Below are 21,851 nucleotides of genomic sequence, written 5' to 3'. Positions count from 1 at the left end.
CGCATCCATCCATCCAGGAGAGCTGTACACATGAGACGTACGCACGCATCCATCCATCCAGGAGAGCTGTACACATGAGACGTACGCACGCATCCATCCATCCAGGAGAGCTGTACACATGAGACGTACGCACGCATCCATCCATCCAGGAGAGCTGTACACATGAGACGTACGCACGCATCCATCCATCCAGGAGAGCTGTACACATGAGACGTACGCACGCATCCATCCATCCAGGAGAGCTGTACACATGAGACGTACGCACGCATCCATCCATCCAGGAGAGCTGTACACATGAGACGTACGCACGCATCCATCCATCCAGGAGAGCTGTACACATGAGACGTACGCACGCATCCATCATCCATCCAGGAGAGCTGTACACATGAGACGTACGCACGCATCCATCCATCCAGGAGAGCTGTACACATGAGACGTACGCACGCATCCATCCATCCAGGAGAGCTGTACACATGAGACGTACGCACGCATCCATCCATCCAGGAGAGCTGTACACATGAGACGTACGCACGCATCCATCCATCCAGGAGAGCTGTACACATGAGACGTACGCACGCATCCATCCATCCAGGAGAGCTGTACACATGAGACGTACGCACGCATCCATCCATCCAGGAGAGCTGTACACATGAGACGTACGCACGCATCCATCCATCCAGGAGAGCTGTACACATGAGACGTACGCACGCATCCATCCATCCAGGAGAGCTGTACACATGAGACGTACGCACGCATCCATCCATCCAGGAGAGCTGTACACATGAGACGTACGCACGCATCCATCCATCCAGGAGAGCTGTACACATGAGACGTACGCACGCATCCATCCATCCAGGAGAGCTGTACACATGAGACGTACGCACGCATCCATCCATCCAGGAGAGCTGTACACATGAGACGTACGCACGCATCCATCCATCCAGGAGAGCTGTACACATGAGACGTACGCACGCATCCATCCATCCAGGAGAGCTGTACACATGAGACGTACGCACGCATCCATCCATCCAGGAGAGCTGTACACATGAGACGTACGCACGCATCCATCCATCCAGGAGAGCTGTACACATGAGACGTACGCACGCATCCATCCATCCAGGAGAGCTGTACACATGAGACGTACGCACGCATCCATCCATCCAGGAGAGCTGTACACATGAGACGTACGCACGCATCCATCCATCCAGGAGAGCTGTACACATGAGACGTACGCACGCATCCATCCATCCAGGAGAGCTGTACACATGAGACGTACGCACGCATCCATCCATCCAGGAGAGCTGTACACATGAGACGTACGCACGCATCCATCCATCCAGGAGAGCTGTACACATGAGACGTACGCACGCATCCATCCATCCAGGAGAGCTGTACACATGAGACGTACGCACGCATCCATCCATCCAGGAGAGCTGTACACATGAGACGTACGCACGCATCCATCCATCCAGGAGAGCTGTACACATGAGACGTACGCACGCATCCATCCATCCAGGAGAGCTGTACACATGAGACGTACGCACGCATCCATCCATCCAGGAGAGCTGTACACATGAGACGTACGCACGCATCCATCCATCCAGGAGAGCTGTACACATGAGACGTACGCACGCATCCATCCATCCAGGAGAGCTGTACACATGAGACGTACGCACGCATCCATCCATCCAGGAGAGCTGTACACATGAGACGTACGCACGCATCCATCCATCCAGGAGAGCTGTACACATGAGACGTACGCACGCATCCATCCATCCAGGAGAGCTGTACACATGAGACGTACGCACGCATCCATCCATCCAGGAGAGCTGTACACATGAGACGTACGCACGCATCCATCCATCCAGGAGAGCTGTACACATGAGACGTACGCACGCATCCATCCATCCAGGAGAGCTGTACACATGAGACGTACGCACGCATCCATCCATCCAGGAGAGCTGTACACATGAGACGTACGCACGCATCCATCCATCCAGGAGAGCTGTACACATGAGACGTACGCACGCATCCATCCATCCAGGAGAGCTGTACACATGAGACGTACGCACGCATCCATCCATCCAGGAGAGCTGTACACATGAGACGTACGCACGCATCCATCCATCCAGGAGAGCTGTACACATGAGACGTACGCACGCATCCATCCATCCAGGAGAGCTGTACACATGAGACGTACGCACGCATCCATCCATCCAGGAGAGCTGTACACATGAGACGTACGCACGCATCCATCCATCCAGGAGAGCTGTACACATGAGACGTACGCACGCATCCATCCATCCAGGAGAGCTGTACACATGAGACGTACGCACGCATCCATCCATCCAGGAGAGCTGTACATATGAGACGTACGCACGCATCCATCCATCCAGGAGAGCTGTACATATGAGACGTACGCACGCATCCATCCATCCAGGAGAGCTGTACATATGAGACGTACGCACGCATCCATCCATCCAGGAGAGCTGTACATATGAGACGTACGCACGCATCCATCCATCCAGGAGAGCTGTACATATGAGACGTACGCACGCATCCATCCATCCAGGAGAGCTGTACATATGAGACGTACGCACGCATCCATCCATCCAGGAGAGCTGTACATATGAGACGTACGCACGCATCCATCCATCCAGGAGAGCTGTACATATGAGACGTACGCACGCATCCATCCATCCAGGAGAGCTGTACATATGAGACGTACGCACGCATCCATCCATCCAGGAGAGCTGTACATATGAGACGTACGCACGCATCCATCCATCCAGGAGAGCTGTACATATGAGACGTACGCACGCATCCATCCATCCAGGAGAGCTGTACATATGAGACGTACGCACGCATCCATCCATCCAGGAGAGCTGTACATATGAGACGTACGCACGCATCCATCCATCCAGGAGAGCTGTACATATGAGACGTACGCACGCATCCATCCATCCAGGAGAGCTGTACATATGAGACGTACGCACGCATCCATCCATCCAGGAGAGCTGTACATATGAGACGTACGCACGCATCCATCCATCCAGGAGAGCTGTACATATGAGACGTACGCACGCATCCATCCATCCAGGAGAGCTGTACATATGAGACGTACGCACGCATCCATCCATCCAGGAGAGCTGTACATATGAGACGTACGCACGCATCCATCCATCCAGGAGAGCTGTACATATGAGACGTACGCACGCATCCATCCATCCAGGAGAGCTGTACATATGAGACGTACGCACGCATCCATCCATCCAGGAGAGCTGTACATATGAGACGTACGCACGCATCCATCCATCCAGGAGAGCTGTACATATGAGACGTACGCACGCATCCATCCATCCAGGAGAGCTGTACATATGAGACGTACGCACGCATCCATCCATCCAGGAGAGCTGTACATATGAGACGTACGCACGCATCCATCCATCCAGGAGAGCTGTACATATGAGACGTACGCACGCATCCATCCATCCAGGAGAGCTGTACATATGAGACGTACGCACGCATCCATCCATCCAGGAGAGCTGTACATATGAGACGTACGCACGCATCCATCCATCCAGGAGAGCTGTACATATGAGACGTACGCACGCATCCATCCATCCAGGAGAGCTGTACATATGAGACGTACGCACGCATCCATCCATCCAGGAGAGCTGTACATATGAGACGTACGCACGCATCCATCCATCCAGGAGAGCTGTACATATGAGACGTACGCACGCATCCATCCATCCAGGAGAGCTGTACATATGAGACGTACGCACGCATCCATCCATCCAGGAGAGCTGTACATATGAGACGTACGCACGCATCCATCCATCCAGGAGAGCTGTACATATGAGACGTACGCACGCATCCATCCATCCAGGAGAGCTGTACATATGAGACGTACGCACGCATCCATCCATCCAGGAGAGCTGTACATATGAGACGTACGCACGCATCCATCCATCCAGGAGAGCTGTACATATGAGACGTACGCACGCATCCATCCATCCAGGAGAGCTGTACATATGAGACGTACGCACGCATCCATCCATCCAGGAGAGCTGTACATATGAGACGTACGCACGCATCCATCCATCCATCCAGGAGAGCTGTACATATGAGACGTACGCACGCATCCATCCATCCATCCAGGAGAGCTGTACATATGAGACGTACGCACGCATCCATCCATCCATCCAGGAGAGCTGTACATATGAGACGTACGCACGCATCCATCCATCCATCCAGGAGAGCTGTACATATGAGACGTACGCACGCATCCATCCATCCATCCAGGAGAGCTGTACATATGAGACGTACGCACGCATCCATCCATCCATCCAGGAGAGCTGTACATATGAGACGTACGCACGCATCCATCCATCCATCCAGGAGAGCTGTACATATGAGACGTACGCACGCATCCATCCATCCATCCAGGAGAGCTGTACATATGAGACGTACGCACGCATCCATCCATCCATCCAGGAGAGCTGTACATATGAGACGTACGCACGCATCCATCCATCCATCCAGGAGAGCTGTACATATGAGACGTACGCACGCATCCATCCATCCATCCAGGAGAGCTGTACATATGAGACGTACGCACGCATCCATCCATCCATCCAGGAGAGCTGTACATATGAGACGTACGCACGCATCCATCCATCCATCCAGGAGAGCTGTACATATGAGACGTACGCACGCATCCATCCATCCATCCAGGAGAGCTGTACATATGAGACGTACGCACGCATCCATCCATCCATCCAGGAGAGCTGTACATATGAGACGTACGCACGCATCCATCCATCCATCCAGGAGAGCTGTACATATGAGACGTACGCACGCATCCATCCATCCATCCAGGAGAGCTGTACATATGAGACGTACGCACGCATCCATCCATCCATCCAGGAGAGCTGTACATATGAGACGTACGCACGCATCCATCCATCCATCCAGGAGAGCTGTACATATGAGACGTACGCACGCATCCATCCATCCATCCAGGAGAGCTGTACATATGAGACGTACGCACGCATCCATCCATCCATCCAGGAGAGCTGTACATATGAGACGTACGCACGCATCCATCCATCCATCCAGGAGAGCTGTACATATGAGACGTACGCACGCATCCATCCATCCATCCAGGAGAGCTGTACATATGAGACGTACGCACGCATCCATCCATCCATCCAGGAGAGCTGTACATATGAGACGTACGCACGCATCCATCCATCCATCCAGGAGAGCTGTACATATGAGACGTACGCACGCATCCATCCATCCATCCAGGAGAGCTGTACATATGAGACGTACGCACGCATCCATCCATCCATCCAGGAGAGCTGTACATATGAGACGTACGCACGCATCCATCCATCCATCCAGGAGAGCTGTACATATGAGACGTACGCACGCATCCATCCATCCATCCAGGAGAGCTGTACATATGAGACGTACGCACCATCCATCCATCCATCCAGGAGAGCTGTACATATGAGACGTACGCACGCATCCATCCATCCATCCAGGAGAGCTGTACATATGAGACGTACGCACGCATCCATCCATCCATCCAGGAGAGCTGTACATATGAGACGTACGCACGCATCCATCCATCCATCCAGGAGAGCTGTACATATGAGACGTACGCACGCATCCATCCATCCATCCAGGAGAGCTGTACATATGAGACGTACGCACGCATCCATCCATCCATCCAGGAGAGCTGTACATATGAGACGTACGCACGCATCCATCCATCCATCCAGGAGAGCTGTACATATGAGACGTACGCACGCACCATCCATCCATCCAGGAGAGCTGTACATATGAGACGTACGCACGCATCATCCATCCATCCAGGAGAGCTGTACATATGAGACGTACGCACGCACATCCATCCATCCAGGAGAGCTGTACATATGAGACGTACGCACCACCATCCATCCATCCAGGAGAGCTGTACATATGAGACGTACGCACACATCCATCCATCCAGGAGAGCTGTACATATGAGACGTACGCACCACATCCATCCATCCAGGAGAGCTGTACATATGAGACGTACGCACACATCCATCCATCCAGGAGAGCTGTACATATGAGACGTACGCACACATCCATCCATCCAGGAGAGCTGTACATATGAGACGTACGCACACATCCATCCATCCAGGAGAGCTGTACATATGAGACGTACGCACACATCCATCCATCCAGGAGAGCTGTACATATGAGACGTACGCACACATCCATCCATCCAGGAGAGCTGTACATATGAGACGTACGCACACATCCATCCATCCAGGAGAGCTGTACATATGAGACGTACGCACACATCCATCCATCCAGGAGAGCTGTACATATGAGACGTACGCACACATCCATCCATCCAGGAGAGCTGTACATATGAGACGTACGCACACATCCATCCATCCAGGAGAGCTGTACATATGAGACGTACGCACACATCCATCCATCCAGGAGAGCTGTACATATGAGACGTACGCACACATCCATCCATCCAGGAGAGCTGTACATATGAGACGTACGCACACATCCATCCATCCAGGAGAGCTGTACATATGAGACGTACGCACACATCCATCCATCCAGGAGAGCTGTACATATGAGACGTACGCACACATCCATCCATCCAGGAGAGCTGTACATATGAGACGTACGCACACATCCATCCATCCAGGAGAGCTGTACATATGAGACGTACGCACACATCCATCCATCCAGGAGAGCTGTACATATGAGACGTACGCACACATCCATCCATCCAGGAGAGCTGTACATATGAGACGTACGCACACATCCATCCATCCAGGAGAGCTGTACATATGAGACGTACGCACACATCCATCCATCCAGGAGAGCTGTACATATGAGACGTACGCACACATCCATCCATCCAGGAGAGCTGTACATATGAGACGTACGCACACATCCATCCATCCAGGAGAGCTGTACATATGAGACGTACGCACACATCCATCCATCCAGGAGAGCTGTACATATGAGACGTACGCACACATCCATCCATCCAGGAGAGCTGTACATATGAGACGTACGCACACATCCATCCATCCAGGAGAGCTGTACATATGAGACGTACGCACACATCCATCCATCCAGGAGAGCTGTACATATGAGACGTACGCACACATCCATCCATCCAGGAGAGCTGTACATATGAGACGTACGCACACATCCATCCATCCAGGAGAGCTGTACATATGAGACGTACGCACACATCCATCCATCCAGGAGAGCTGTACATATGAGACGTACGCACACATCCATCCATCCAGGAGAGCTGTACATATGAGACGTACGCACACATCCATCCATCCAGGAGAGCTGTACATATGAGACGTACGCACACATCCATCCATCCAGGAGAGCTGTACATATGAGACGTACGCACACATCCATCCATCCAGGAGAGCTGTACATATGAGACGTACGCACACATCCATCCATCCAGGAGAGCTGTACATATGAGACGTACGCACACATCCATCCATCCAGGAGAGCTGTACATATGAGACGTACGCACACATCCATCCATCCAGGAGAGCTGTACATATGAGACGTACGCACACATCCATCCATCCAGGAGAGCTGTACATATGAGACGTACGCACACATCCATCCATCCAGGAGAGCTGTACATATGAGACGTACGCACACATCCATCCATCCAGGAGAGCTGTACATATGAGACGTACGCACACATCCATCCATCCAGGAGAGCTGTACATATGAGACGTACGCACACATCCATCCATCCAGGAGAGCTGTACATATGAGACGTACGCACACATCCATCCATCCAGGAGAGCTGTACATATGAGACGTACGCACACATCCATCCATCCAGGAGAGCTGTACATATGAGACGTACGCACACATCCATCCATCCAGGAGAGCTGTACATATGAGACGTACGCACACATCCATCCATCCAGGAGAGCTGTACATATGAGACGTACGCACACATCCATCCATCCAGGAGAGCTGTACATATGAGACGTACGCACACATCCATCCATCCAGGAGAGCTGTACATATGAGACGTACGCACACATCCATCCATCCAGGAGAGCTGTACATATGAGACGTACGCACACATCCATCCATCCAGGAGAGCTGTACATATGAGACGTACGCACACATCCATCCATCCAGGAGAGCTGTACATATGAGACGTACGCACACATCCATCCATCCAGGAGAGCTGTACATATGAGACGTACGCACACATCCATCCATCCAGGAGAGCTGTACATATGAGACGTACGCACACATCCATCCATCCAGGAGAGCTGTACATATGAGACGTACGCACACATCCATCCATCCAGGAGAGCTGTACATATGAGACGTACGCACACATCCATCCATCCAGGAGAGCTGTACATATGAGACGTACGCACACATCCATCCATCCAGGAGAGCTGTACATATGAGACGTACGCACACATCCATCCATCCAGGAGAGCTGTACATATGAGACGTACGCACACATCCATCCATCCAGGAGAGCTGTACATATGAGACGTACGCACACATCCATCCATCCAGGAGAGCTGTACATATGAGACGTACGCACACATCCATCCATCCAGGAGAGCTGTACATATGAGACGTACGCACACATCCATCCATCCAGGAGAGCTGTACATATGAGACGTACGCACACATCCATCCATCCAGGAGAGCTGTACATATGAGACGTACGCACACATCCATCCATCCAGGAGAGCTGTACATATGAGACGTACGCACACATCCATCCATCCAGGAGAGCTGTACATATGAGACGTACGCACACATCCATCCATCCAGGAGAGCTGTACATATGAGACGTACGCACACATCCATCCATCCAGGAGAGCTGTACATATGAGACGTACGCACACATCCATCCATCCAGGAGAGCTGTACATATGAGACGTACGCACACATCCATCCATCCAGGAGAGCTGTACATATGAGACGTACGCACACATCCATCCATCCAGGAGAGCTGTACATATGAGACGTACGCACACATCCATCCATCCAGGAGAGCTGTACATATGAGACGTACGCACACATCCATCCATCCAGGAGAGCTGTACATATGAGACGTACGCACACATCCATCCATCCAGGAGAGCTGTACATATGAGACGTACGCACACATCCATCCATCCAGGAGAGCTGTACATATGAGACGTACGCACACATCCATCCATCCAGGAGAGCTGTACATATGAGACGTACGCACACATCCATCCATCCAGGAGAGCTGTACATATGAGACGTACGCACACATCCATCCATCCAGGAGAGCTGTACATATGAGACGTACGCACACATCCATCCATCCAGGAGAGCTGTACATATGAGACGTACGCACACATCCATCCATCCAGGAGAGCTGTACATATGAGACGTACGCACACATCCATCCATCCAGGAGAGCTGTACATATGAGACGTACGCACACATCCATCCATCCAGGAGAGCTGTACATATGAGACGTACGCACACATCCATCCATCCAGGAGAGCTGTACATATGAGACGTACGCACACATCCATCCATCCAGGAGAGCTGTACATATGAGACGTACGCACACATCCATCCATCCAGGAGAGCTGTACATATGAGACGTACGCACACATCCATCCATCCAGGAGAGCTGTACATATGAGACGTACGCACACATCCATCCATCCAGGAGAGCTGTACATATGAGACGTACGCACACATCCATCCATCCAGGAGAGCTGTACATATGAGACGTACGCACACATCCATCCATCCAGGAGAGCTGTACATATGAGACGTACGCACACATCCATCCATCCAGGAGAGCTGTACATATGAGACGTACGCACACATCCATCCATCCAGGAGAGCTGTACATATGAGACGTACGCACACATCCATCCATCCAGGAGAGCTGTACATATGAGACGTACGCACACATCCATCCATCCAGGAGAGCTGTACATATGAGACGTACGCACACATCCATCCATCCAGGAGAGCTGTACATATGAGACGTACGCACACATCCATCCATCCAGGAGAGCTGTACATATGAGACGTACGCACACATCCATCCATCCAGGAGAGCTGTACATATGAGACGTACGCACACATCCATCCATCCAGGAGAGCTGTACATATGAGACGTACGCACACATCCATCCAGGAGAGCTGTACATATGAGACGTACGCACACATCCATCCAGGAGAGCTGTACATATGAGACGTACGCACACATCCATCCAGGAGAGCTGTACATATGAGACGTACGCACACATCCATCCAGGAGAGCTGTACATATGAGACGTACGCACACATCCATCCAGGAGAGCTGTACATATGAGACGTACGCACACATCCATCCAGGAGAGCTGTACATATGAGACGTACGCACACATCCATCCAGGAGAGCTGTACATATGAGACGTACGCACACATCCATCCAGGAGAGCTGTACATATGAGACGTACGCACACATCCATCCAGGAGAGCTGTACATATGAGACGTACGCACACATCCATCCAGGAGAGCTGTACATATGAGACGTACGCACACATCCATCCAGGAGAGCTGTACATATGAGACGTACGCACACATCCATCCAGGAGAGCTGTACATATGAGACGTACGCACACATCCATCCAGGAGAGCTGTACATATGAGACGTACGCACACATCCATCCAGGAGAGCTGTACATATGAGACGTACGCACACATCCATCCAGGAGAGCTGTACATATGAGACGTACGCACACATCCATCCAGGAGAGCTGTACATATGAGACGTACGCACACATCCATCCAGGAGAGCTGTACATATGAGACGTACGCACACATCCATCCAGGAGAGCTGTACATATGAGACGTACGCACACATCCATCCAGGAGAGCTGTACATATGAGACGTACGCACACATCCATCCAGGAGAGCTGTACATATGAGACGTACGCACACATCCATCCAGGAGAGCTGTACATATGAGACGTACGCACACATCCATCCAGGAGAGCTGTACATATGAGACGTACGCACACATCCATCCAGGAGAGCTGTACATATGAGACGTACGCACACATCCATCCAGGAGAGCTGTACATATGAGACGTACGCACACATCCATCCAGGAGAGCTGTACATATGAGACGTACGCACACATCCATCCAGGAGAGCTGTACATATGAGACGTACGCACACATCCATCCAGGAGAGCTGTACATATGAGACGTACGCACACATCCATCCAGGAGAGCTGTACATATGAGACGTACGCACACATCCATCCAGGAGAGCTGTACATATGAGACGTACGCACACATCCATCCAGGAGAGCTGTACATATGAGACGTACGCACACATCCATCCAGGAGAGCTGTACATATGAGACGTACGCACACATCCATCCAGGAGAGCTGTACATATGAGACGTACGCACACATCCATCCAGGAGAGCTGTACATATGAGACGTACGCACACATCCATCCAGGAGAGCTGTACATATGAGACGTACGCACACATCCATCCAGGAGAGCTGTACATATGAGACGTACGCACACATCCATCCAGGAGAGCTGTACATATGAGACGTACGCACACATCCATCCAGGAGAGCTGTACATATGAGACGTACGCACACATCCATCCAGGAGAGCTGTACATATGAGACGTACGCACACATCCATCCAGGAGAGCTGTACATATGAGACGTACGCACACATCCATCCAGGAGAGCTGTACATATGAGACGTACGCACACATCCATCCAGGAGAGCTGTACATATGAGACGTACGCACACATCCATCCAGGAGAGCTGTACATATGAGACGTACGCACACATCCATCCAGGAGAGCTGTACATATGAGACGTACGCACACATCCATCCAGGAGAGCTGTACATATGAGACGTACGCACACATCCATCCAGGAGAGCTGTACATATGAGACGTACGCACACATCCATCCAGGAGAGCTGTACATATGAGACGTACGCACACATCCATCCAGGAGAGCTGTACATATGAGACGTACGCACACATCCATCCAGGAGAGCTGTACATATGAGACGTACGCACACATCCATCCAGGAGAGCTGTACATATGAGACGTACGCACACATCCATCCAGGAGAGCTGTACATATGAGACGTACGCACACATCCATCCAGGAGAGCTGTACATATGAGACGTACGCACACATCCATCCAGGAGAGCTGTACATATGAGACGTACGCACACATCCATCCAGGAGAGCTGTACATATGAGACGTACGCACACATCCATCCAGGAGAGCTGTACATATGAGACGTACGCACACATCCATCCAGGAGAGCTGTACATATGAGACGTACGCACACATCCATCCAGGAGAGCTGTACATATGAGACGTACGCACACATCCATCCAGGAGAGCTGTACATATGAGACGTACGCACACATCCATCCAGGAGAGCTGTACATATGAGACGTACGCACACATCCATCCAGGAGAGCTGTACATATGAGACGTACGCACACATCCATCCAGGAGAGCTGTACATATGAGACGTACGCACACATCCATCCAGGAGAGCTGTACATATGAGACGTACGCACACATCCATCCAGGAGAGCTGTACATATGAGACGTACGCACACATCCATCCAGGAGAGCTGTACATATGAGACGTACGCACACATCCATCCAGGAGAGCTGTACATATGAGACGTACACACACATCCATCCAGGAGAGCTGTACATATGAGACGTACACACACATCCATCCAGGAGAGCTGTACATATGAGACGTACACACACATCCATCCAGGAGAGCTGTACATATGAGACGTACACACACATCCATCCAGGAGAGCTGTACATATGAGACGTACACACACATCCATCCAGGAGAGCTGTACATATGAGACGTACACACACATCCATCCAGGAGAGCTGTACATATGAGACGTACACACACATCCATCCAGGAGAGCTGTACATATGAGACGTACACACACATCCATCCAGGAGAGCTGTACATATGAGACGTACACACACATCCATCCAGGAGAGCTGTACATATGAGACGTACACACACATCCATCCAGGAGAGCTGTACATATGAGACGTACACACACATCCATCCAGGAGAGCTGTACATATGAGACGTACACACACATCCATCCAGGAGAGCTGTACATATGAGACGTACACACACATCCATCCAGGAGAGCTGTACATATGAGACGTACACACACATCCATCCAGGAGAGCTGTACATATGAGACGTACACACACACACACACACACATCCAGGAGAGCTGTACATGAGACGTACCCACACACACACATCCAGGAGAGCTGTACATGAGACGTACCCACACACACATCCAGGAGAGCTGTACATGAGACGTACACACACACACACACACACACACATCCAGGAGAGCTGTACATGAGACGTACACACACACACACACACACACACACATCCAGGAGAGCTGTACATGAGACGTACCCACACACACACACACACATCCAGGAGAGCTGTACATGAGACGTACCCACACACACACACACATCCAGGAGAGCTGTACATGAGACGTACCCACACACACACACACACACACATCCAGGAGAGCTGTACATGAGACGTACCACACACACACACACACACACACACACACACACACACACACACACATCCAGGAGAGCTGTACATGAGACGTACCCACACACACACACACACATCCAGGAGAGCTGTACATGAGACGTACACACACACACACACACACATCCAGGAGAGCTGTACATGAGACGTACCCACACACACACACATACATCCAGGAGAGCTGTACATGAGACGTACCCACACACACACATACATCCAGGAGAGCTGTACATGAGACGTACCCACACACATCCAGGAGAGCTGTACATGAGACGTACACACACACATCCAGGAGAGCTGTACATGAGACGTACCCACACACATCCAGGAGAGCTGTACATGAGACGTACCCACACACACACACACACATACATCCAGGAGAGCTGTACATGAGACGTACCCACACACATCCAGGAGAGCTGTACATGAGACGTACCCACACACATCCAGGAGAGCTGTACATGAGACGTACCCACACACACATCCAGGAGAGCTGCACATGAGACGTACACACACACACACACACACATACACACACATCCAGGAGAGCTGTACATATGAGACGTACACATCCAGGAGAGCTGTACATGAGACGTACACGTACACATCCAGGAGAGCTGTACATGAGACGTACACACACACATCCAGGAGAGCTGTACATGAGACGTACCCACACACACACACACACACACACACACACACACATCCAGGAGAGCTGTACATGAGACGTACCCACACACATCCAGGAGAGCTGTACATGAGACGTACCCACACATACATCCAGGAGAGCTGTAAATGAGACGTACCAACACACACACACACACATACATCCAGGAGAGCTGTACATGAGACGTACCCCCACACACACATCCAGGAGAGCTGTACATGAGACGTACCCACACACACATCCAGGAGAGCTGTACATGAGACGTACCCACACACATCCAGGAGAGCTGTACATGAGACGTACCCACACACATCCAGGAGAGCTGTACATGAGACGTACCCACACACATCCAGGAGAGCTGTACATGAGACGTACCCACACACATCCAGGAGAGCTGTACATGAGACGTACCCACACACATCCAGGAGAGCTGTACATGAGACGTACCCACACACATCCAGGAGAGCTGTACATGAGACGTACCCACACACACATCCAGGAGAGCTGTACATGAGACGTACACACACACACACACACACATCCAGGAGAGCTGTACATGAGACGTACCCACACACACACACACACATCCAGGAGAGCTGTAAATGAGACGTACCAACACACACACACACACACACACATACATCCAGGAGAGCTGTACATGAGACGTACCCCCACACACACATCCAGGAGAGCTCACACACATCCAGGAGAGCTGTACATGAGACGTACCAACACACACCCACACCCATCCAGGAGAGCTGTACATGAGACGTACCCACACACACACACCCACCCATCCAGGAGAGCTGTACATGAGACGTACACACACACACCCAGGAGAGCTGTACATGAGACGTACCCACACACACATCCAGGAGAGCTGTACATGAGACGTACCCGTACACACATCCAGGAGAGCTGTACATGAGACGTACACACACACACCCATATCCAGGAGAGCTGTACATGAGACGTACCCACACACACACATCCAGGAGAGCTGTACATGAGACGTACACACACACACCCATCCAGGAGAGCTGTACATGAGACGTACCCACACACACACACCCATCCAGGAGAGCTGTACATGAGACGTACCCACACACACCCATCCAGGAGAGCTGTACATGAGACGTACACACACACCCACCCACCCATCCAGGAGAGCTGTACATGAGACGTACACACACACACACCCACCCATCCAGGAGAGCTGTACATGAGACGTACACACACACACACACACACACACACACACACACACACCCAGGAGAGCTGTACATGAGACGTACACACACACACACCCACCCATCCAGGAGAGCTGTACATGAGACGTACCAACACACACACACATCCAGGAGAGCTGTACATGAGACGTACCAACACACACACACACAAACATCCAGGAGAGCTGTACATGAGACGTACCAACACACACACACACATCCAGGAGAGCTGTACATGAGACGTACCAACACACACACACACACACACATCCAGGAGAGCTGTACATGAGACGTACCAACACACACACACACATCCAGGAGAGCTGTACATGAGACGTACCAACACACACACACATCCAGGAGAGCTGTACATGAGACGTACCAACACACACACACATCCAGGAGAGCTGTACATGAGACGTACACACACACACACACATCCAGGAGAGCTGTACATGAGACGTACACACACACACACACACACACACACACATCCAGGAGAGCTGTACATGAGACGTACACACACACACACACACACACACACACATGTACAGCTCTCCTGGATGTGTATGTGTGTGTGTGGGTAGGTCTCATGTACAGCTCTCCTGGATGTGTGTGTGGGTACGTCTCATGTACAGCTCTCCTGGATGGGTGTGTGTGTGGGTACGTCTCATGTACAGCTCTCCTGGATGGGTGTGTGTGTGGGTACGTCTCATGTACAGCTCTCCTGGATGGGTGGGTGTGTGTGTGTGTGGGTACGTCTCATGTACAGCTCTCCTGGATGGGTGTGTGTGTGGGTGCGTCTCATGTACAGCTCTCCTGGATGGGTGTGTGTGGGTACGTCTCATGTACAGCTCTCCTGGATGTGTGTGAGTGGGTACGTCTCATGTACAGCTCTCCTGGATGTGTATGAGACGTACCCACACACACACACATACACATCCAGGAGAGCTGTACATGAGACGTACCCACACACACACACATACACATCCAGGAGAGCTGTACATGAGACGTACCAACACACACCCATCCAGGAGAGCTGTACATGAGACGTACCAACACACACACACACACACCCATCCAGGAGAGCTGTACATGAGACGTACACACACACACATCCATCCATCCAGGAGAGCTGTACATGAGACGTACCAACACACACCCATCCAGGAGAGCTGTACATGAGACGTACCAACACACACACACACCCATCCAGGAGAGCTGTACATGAGACGTACCCACACACACACACCCATCCAGGAGAGCTGTACATGAGACGTACACACACACACCCATCCAGGAGAGCTGTACATGAGACGTACACACACACACCCATCCAGGAGAGCTGTACATGAGACGTACACACACACACACACACACCCACCCAGGAGAGCTGTACATGAGACGTACACACCCCCCCCCCCCCCCCCAGGAGAGCTGTACATGAGACGTACCCACACACACATCCAGGAGAGCTGTACATGAGACGTACCCGTACACACATCCAGGAGAGCTGTACATGAGACGTACCCACACACATATCCAGGAGAGCTGTACATGAGACGTACACACACACACACATATCCAGGAGAGCTGTACATGAGACGTACCCACACACCCCCACCCATCCAGGAGAGCTGTACATGAGACGTACACACACACACACACACACACACACACACACACACACACACCATCCAGGAGAGCTGTACATGAGACGTACACACACACACACACACACACACACAGGAGAGCTGTACATGAGACGTACCCACACACACATCCAGGAGAGCTGTACATGAGACGTACCCACACACACACATCCAGGAGAGCTGTACATGAGACGTACCCACACATCCAGGAGAGCTGTACATGAGACGTACCCACACACACACACACACATCCAGGATAGCTGTACATGAGACGTACCCACACACACACACACATCCAGGATAGCTGTACATGAGACGTACCCACACACACACATACACATCCAGGATAGCTGTACATGAGACGTACCCACACACACACATACACATCCAGGAGAGCTGTACATGAGACGTACCCACACACACACATACACATCCAGGAGAGCTGTACATGAGACGTACCCACACACACACATACACATCCAGGAGAGCTGTACATGAGACGTACCCACACACACACATACACATCCAGGAGAGCTGTACATGAGACGTACCCACACACACACATCCAGGAGAGCTGTACATGAGACGTACACACACCCATCCAGGAGAGCTGTACATGAGACGTACCCACACACACATCCAGGAGAGCTGTACATGAGACGTGCCCCCACACACACACACCCATCCAGGAGAGCTGTACATGAGACGTACCCACACACCCATCCAGGAGAGCTGTACATGAGACGTACCCCCACACACACACCCATCCAGGAGAGCTGTACATGAGACGTACACACACACACACACACACACACACACCCATCCAGGAGAGCTGTACATGAGACGTACACACACACACACACACACACAGGAGAGCTGTACATGAGACGTACCCACACACACATCCAGGAGAGCTGTACATGAGACGTACCCACACACACACATCCAGGAGAGCTGTACATGAGACGTACCCACACATCCAGGAGAGCTGTACATGAGACGTACCCACACACACACACACACACACACACACACACACACACATCCAGGATAGCTGTACATGAGACGTACCCACACACACACACACATCCAGGATAGCTGTACATGAGACGTACCCACACACACACATACACATCCAGGAGAGCTGTACATGAGACGTACCCACACACACACATACACATCCAGGAGAGCTGTACATGAGACGTACCCACACACACACATACACATCCAGGAGAGCTGTACATGAGACGTACCCACACACACACATACACATCCAGGAGAGCTGTACATGAGACGTACCCACACACACCCATCCAGGAGAGCTGTACATGAGACGTACCCACACACACATCCAGGAGAGCTGTACATGAGACGTGCCCCCACACACACACACCCATCCAGGAGAGCTGTACATGAGACGTACCCACACACCCATCCAGGAGCGCTGTACATGAGACGTACCCCCACACACACACCCATCCAGGAGAGCTGTACATGAGACGTACCCACACACACACACCCAGGAGAGCTGTACATGAGACGTGCACACACACACCCACCCACCCACCCAGGAGAGCTGTACATGAGACGTACCCACACACACATCCAGGAGAGCTGTACATGAGACGTACCCACACACACACACATCCAGGAGAGCTGTACATGAGACGTACCCACACACACACACACACACATCCAGGAGAGCTGTACATGAGACGTAGCCACACACACATCCAGGAGAGCTGTACATGAGACGTACCCACACACACACACACATCCAGGAGAGCTGTACATGAGACGTACCCACACACACACACACACACACACACACACATCCAGGAGAGCTGTACATGAGACGTACCACACACACACACACACACATCCAGGAGAGCTGTACATGAGACGTACCCACACACACACATCCAGGAGAGCTGTACATGAGACGTACCCACACACACACACACACATCCAGGAGAGCTGTACATGAGACGTACCCACACACACATACATCCAGGAGAGCTGTACATGAGACGTACCCACACACACACACACACATACATCCATGAGAGCTGTACATGAGATGTACCCACACACACACACATCCAGGAGAGCTGTACATGAGACGTACCCACACACACACACACACACACACACACACATCCAGGAGAGCTGTACATGAGACGTACACACACATCCAGGAGAGCTGTACATGAGACGTACACACACACACACATCCAGGAGAGCTGTACATGAGACGTACACACACACATCCAGGAGAGCTGTACATGAGATGTACACACACACACACACACACACACACACACATCCAGGAGAGCTGTACATGAGACGTACACACACACACACACACACACACATCCAGGAGAGCTGTACATGAGACGTACACACACACACATCCAGGAGAGCTGTACATGAGACGTACCCACACACACACACACACACATCCAGGAGAGCTGTACATGAGATGTACCCACACACATACACATCCAGGAGAGCTGTACATGAGATGTACCCACACACATACACATCCAGGAGAGCTGTACATGAGACGTACCCACACATCCAGGAGAGCTGTACATGAGACGTACCCACACCCCCACACACACACACACATCCAGGAGAGCTGTACATATGAGACACACACATCCAGGAGAGCTGTACATATGAGACACACACACACACACACACATCCAGGAGAGCTGTACATATGAGACACACACACACATCCAGGAGAGCTGTACATATGAGACACACACATCCAGGAGAGCTGTACATATGAGACACACACATCCAGGAGAGCTGTACATATGAGACACACACACACACACACACACACACACACACACACATCCAGGAGAGCTGTACATATGAGACACACACACACATCCAGGAGAGCTGTACATATGAGACACACACACACACACACACACACACACACACACATCCAGGAGAGCTGTACATATGAGACACACACACACACACACACATCCAGGAGAGCTGTACATATGAGACACACACACACACACATCCAGGAGAGCTGTACATATGAGACACACACACACACACATCCAGGAGAGCTGTACATATGAGACACACACACACACATCCAGGAGAGCTGTACATATGAGACACACACACATCCAGGAGAGCTGTACATATGAGACACACACACACACACACACACACACACACACACACACATCCAGGAGAGCTGTACATATGAGACACACACACACACACACACATCCAGGAGAGCTGTACATATGAGACACACACACATCCAGGAGAGCTGTACATATGAGACACACACACACATCCAGGAGAGCTGTACATATGAGACACACACACACACATCCAGGAGAGCTGTACATATGAGACACACACACACATCCAGGAGAGCTGTACATATGATAGAGACACAACCAGGAGACCTGTACATATGATAGAGACACAACCAGGACAGGTGTCACATACAGAACAGGAGAGATGCACATACATGGTACATGTGGTTTTGTTGCACTCACCGGTTTCCTATGAAAACGATGTTGCTCCATGCAACCGACAGGGCGATAAGCTGGTCTACCTTGCGGCCGGGGTATGAATGCATGTGGCGGGCCAGGAACTGCTTGCGGGCATCCCACTGCTTGTCACTCTCATGGTACTGACGGAAATCCTCCAAATCTGCGTTGCTACAGCCACCGGGGCCGCCCCCATCCAGCGAAGCCATCGCCCGCGGTCAAGATTTGTGAGCCCCGCGGCAGGCTGGGGGTCAGAGGGGAGATCGATGCTGATGTCCGGCGTCTCCAGCTGCTGCGACGCCGCTGTGTGCGAGAACCATAGAGAAGAGCAGAGGATAGAGGGCACCCTATCTTACAGGAACCATAGAGTATTTCTCTCTTTCGCTTATAGTGCAACTACCGACCTCCAACGAAATTATCGTCACATGATATCCCTGACCTATCACTATACGAGGCTGAAGTTAGCTTCTTATTCGGCCAGCGTCAGTTCTTGTTCAATAATTCTCACAGACTCAGGACACTCCTGATGAAGCTGGGAGTGTACAACTGCAGTCTCACCGTGTACTGTCCTCTCTCCCCTCACCCTGCACCGTATTTTCTCCTTTCTCATATGTCCTAGAGGATGCTGGGGATGACATCAAGACCATGGGGTATAGACGGGATCCGCAGGAGACATGGGCATTCTAAAGACTTTTCATTGGGTGTGAACTGGCTCCTCCCTCTATGCCCCTCCTCCAGACCTCAGTTTTAGAAATGTGCCCAGGTCGACTGGATGCACTCTGAGGAGCTCTACTGAGTTTCTCTGAAAAGACTTATGTTAGGTTTTTTATTTTCAGGGAGATCTGCTGGCATCAGACTCCCTGCTTCGTGGGACAGAGGGGGCAGAAGCAGAACCAACTTCCTCAGAGTCTCATGGCTCTGCTTCTGGCTGACAGGACACCATTAGCTCCTGAAGGGAACTGAACGCTAGCCGTGTCTAGATGCTCACTCCCACAGCACGCCGTCACCCCCCTCACAGAGCCAGAAGTCAGAAGACAG

At 51.4% G+C, this 21,851-nt stretch overlaps 1 protein-coding gene across 1 annotated transcript in view; it reads right to left on the bottom strand.

Moving 5' to 3' along the window:
• Positions 1 to 21,380, bottom strand: part of NKRF (NFKB repressing factor) — a 62,959-nt gene extending 41,579 nt beyond the window's left edge. The window contains exon 1 of the mRNA XM_063937341.1: positions 20,820 to 21,380. Coding sequence (XP_063793411.1) covers positions 20,820 to 21,022 — 203 coding nt within the window. The 5' untranslated portion in view covers positions 21,023 to 21,380. The remainder of the gene's footprint in view (positions 1 to 20,819) is intronic.
• Positions 21,381 to 21,851: the final 471 nt, after the last annotated feature.

This window comes from Pseudophryne corroboree, chromosome 8 (assembly GCF_028390025.1).
Source record: "Pseudophryne corroboree isolate aPseCor3 chromosome 8, aPseCor3.hap2, whole genome shotgun sequence".
NCBI lineage: Eukaryota > Metazoa > Chordata > Amphibia > Anura > Myobatrachidae > Pseudophryne > Pseudophryne corroboree.
This window is presented reverse-complemented; position numbering and strand designations above follow the sequence as displayed.